At 30.8% G+C, this 1,393-nt stretch overlaps 1 protein-coding gene across 1 annotated transcript in view; it reads left to right on the top strand.

Moving 5' to 3' along the window:
* The first annotated feature begins 38 nt into the window (after nucleotides 1–38).
* The window catches only part of LOC106473418 (WD repeat-containing protein 82-like), a 9,219-nt gene continuing 7,864 nt past the window's right edge, over nucleotides 39–1,393 (top strand). The window contains exons 1-2 of the mRNA XM_013934098.2: nucleotides 39–482; nucleotides 966–1,035. Coding sequence (XP_013789552.2) covers nucleotides 405–482; nucleotides 966–1,035 — 148 coding nt within the window. The 5' untranslated portion in view covers nucleotides 39–404. The remainder of the gene's footprint in view (nucleotides 483–965; nucleotides 1,036–1,393) is intronic.

Genomic DNA, 1,393 nt, shown 5'->3' with positions numbered 1-1,393 from the left:
AAGATGAAGCTAAACTGTAGGTATAACAAGATGAAGCTAAACTCTAGGTATAGCAAGATGAAGTTAATCTCTAGGTATAACAAGATGAAGCTAAACTGTAGGTATAACAAGATGAAGCTAAACTGTAGGTATAACAAGATGAAGCTAAACTGTAGGTATAACAAGATGAAGCTAATCTCTAGGTATAACAAGATGAAGCTAATCTCTAGGTATAACAAGATGAAGCTAAACTGTAGGTATAACAAGATGAAGCTAATCTTATATATTAGTTCAGTATTCCAAGCTGGTGTTAGAGGTTTTGATAAAACTTTGTTTTCTGATTTTAGGGCCCATTTAACAGTTTTAAGCTTCCACAAGACAAAGATTGTGATTGGACAGGATTGAAGTTTAGTCCTGATGGAAAGATGATTCTTATATCTACTAATGGTCAGGTTATACATTTAATTGATGCCTTCCAAGGAAAACCACTACAAACATTGATGGTGAGAAATGGCATTTATTAGAAACCTAACCCTTAAGCTTGAAGTAAATTTTTGTTGGTATATTGTGTCATTTCTCATATTTAAATTGCTGTGAGCTTGCACTTGTTTTTAAAGTTAGAAGTATACATTACATAACCTTTAAAGACATAAGGTTCTACTTTAAAATAATTGTCAAGTTAGCTTTATTTTTATATCTTCTTTGGTGTAGACCTCTGGTGTCAGTTTTCTTTTGTTATGAACAGTTAGGCCTGCAAGTACCAAGATATTTTTGTTACTCCTTAAAAAGTTTTGAGAATAGATAATATTTTTTAACACTTGTACTGACAAAAAATAATGTTTAATACTTAAATTTTTACCTTGGCACTTGTGTTACTTAAGATAAGTTATTTGTTGAAGTTTTATAAACCATCTGATGAACAACAGATCAAGTGTCATCAGCATAAGGCGTTATAAATCAAAGAAATGTTATTTTTACTTTTTTAGGGTCATATAAACAACAAGGGACTTCCATTAGAAGCTTCTTTTAGTCCAGATTCTCAGTTTGTTTTCAGTGGTGAGTCTCTTACGTTTCGTAAAATCTGTAAACTTAAAAACAGAAATTGAAATCTGAACATTTTTTTTTGTACTTTTTATATAAAAATATTAATTTTTGCATAGTTCTCCGATACAAGCCTAAGTTAAGTTTTTAAAATTATAAATGTTTTTTTTTTTTAGAAATGTTTACTTACTTCTCTGCACAACAAAGAACTATCATTTCTTGCCACTGCCATGAAGATTTTTTTACATATTAATGTGTATTGTGCAAGCTTATGATGTAATCATCATTAGATTATATCCCTCCACCAATAGGAGGGGGGACACATCCTCCATGTATGGTAATCCCCACTAGCACTAGTATTTGAACAAAGACT

Source organism: Limulus polyphemus, unplaced genomic scaffold, assembly GCF_000517525.1.
Source record: "Limulus polyphemus unplaced genomic scaffold, Limulus_polyphemus-2.1.2 Scaffold6157, whole genome shotgun sequence".
Taxonomy (NCBI): domain Eukaryota; kingdom Metazoa; phylum Arthropoda; class Merostomata; order Xiphosura; family Limulidae; genus Limulus; species Limulus polyphemus.
This window is presented reverse-complemented; position numbering and strand designations above follow the sequence as displayed.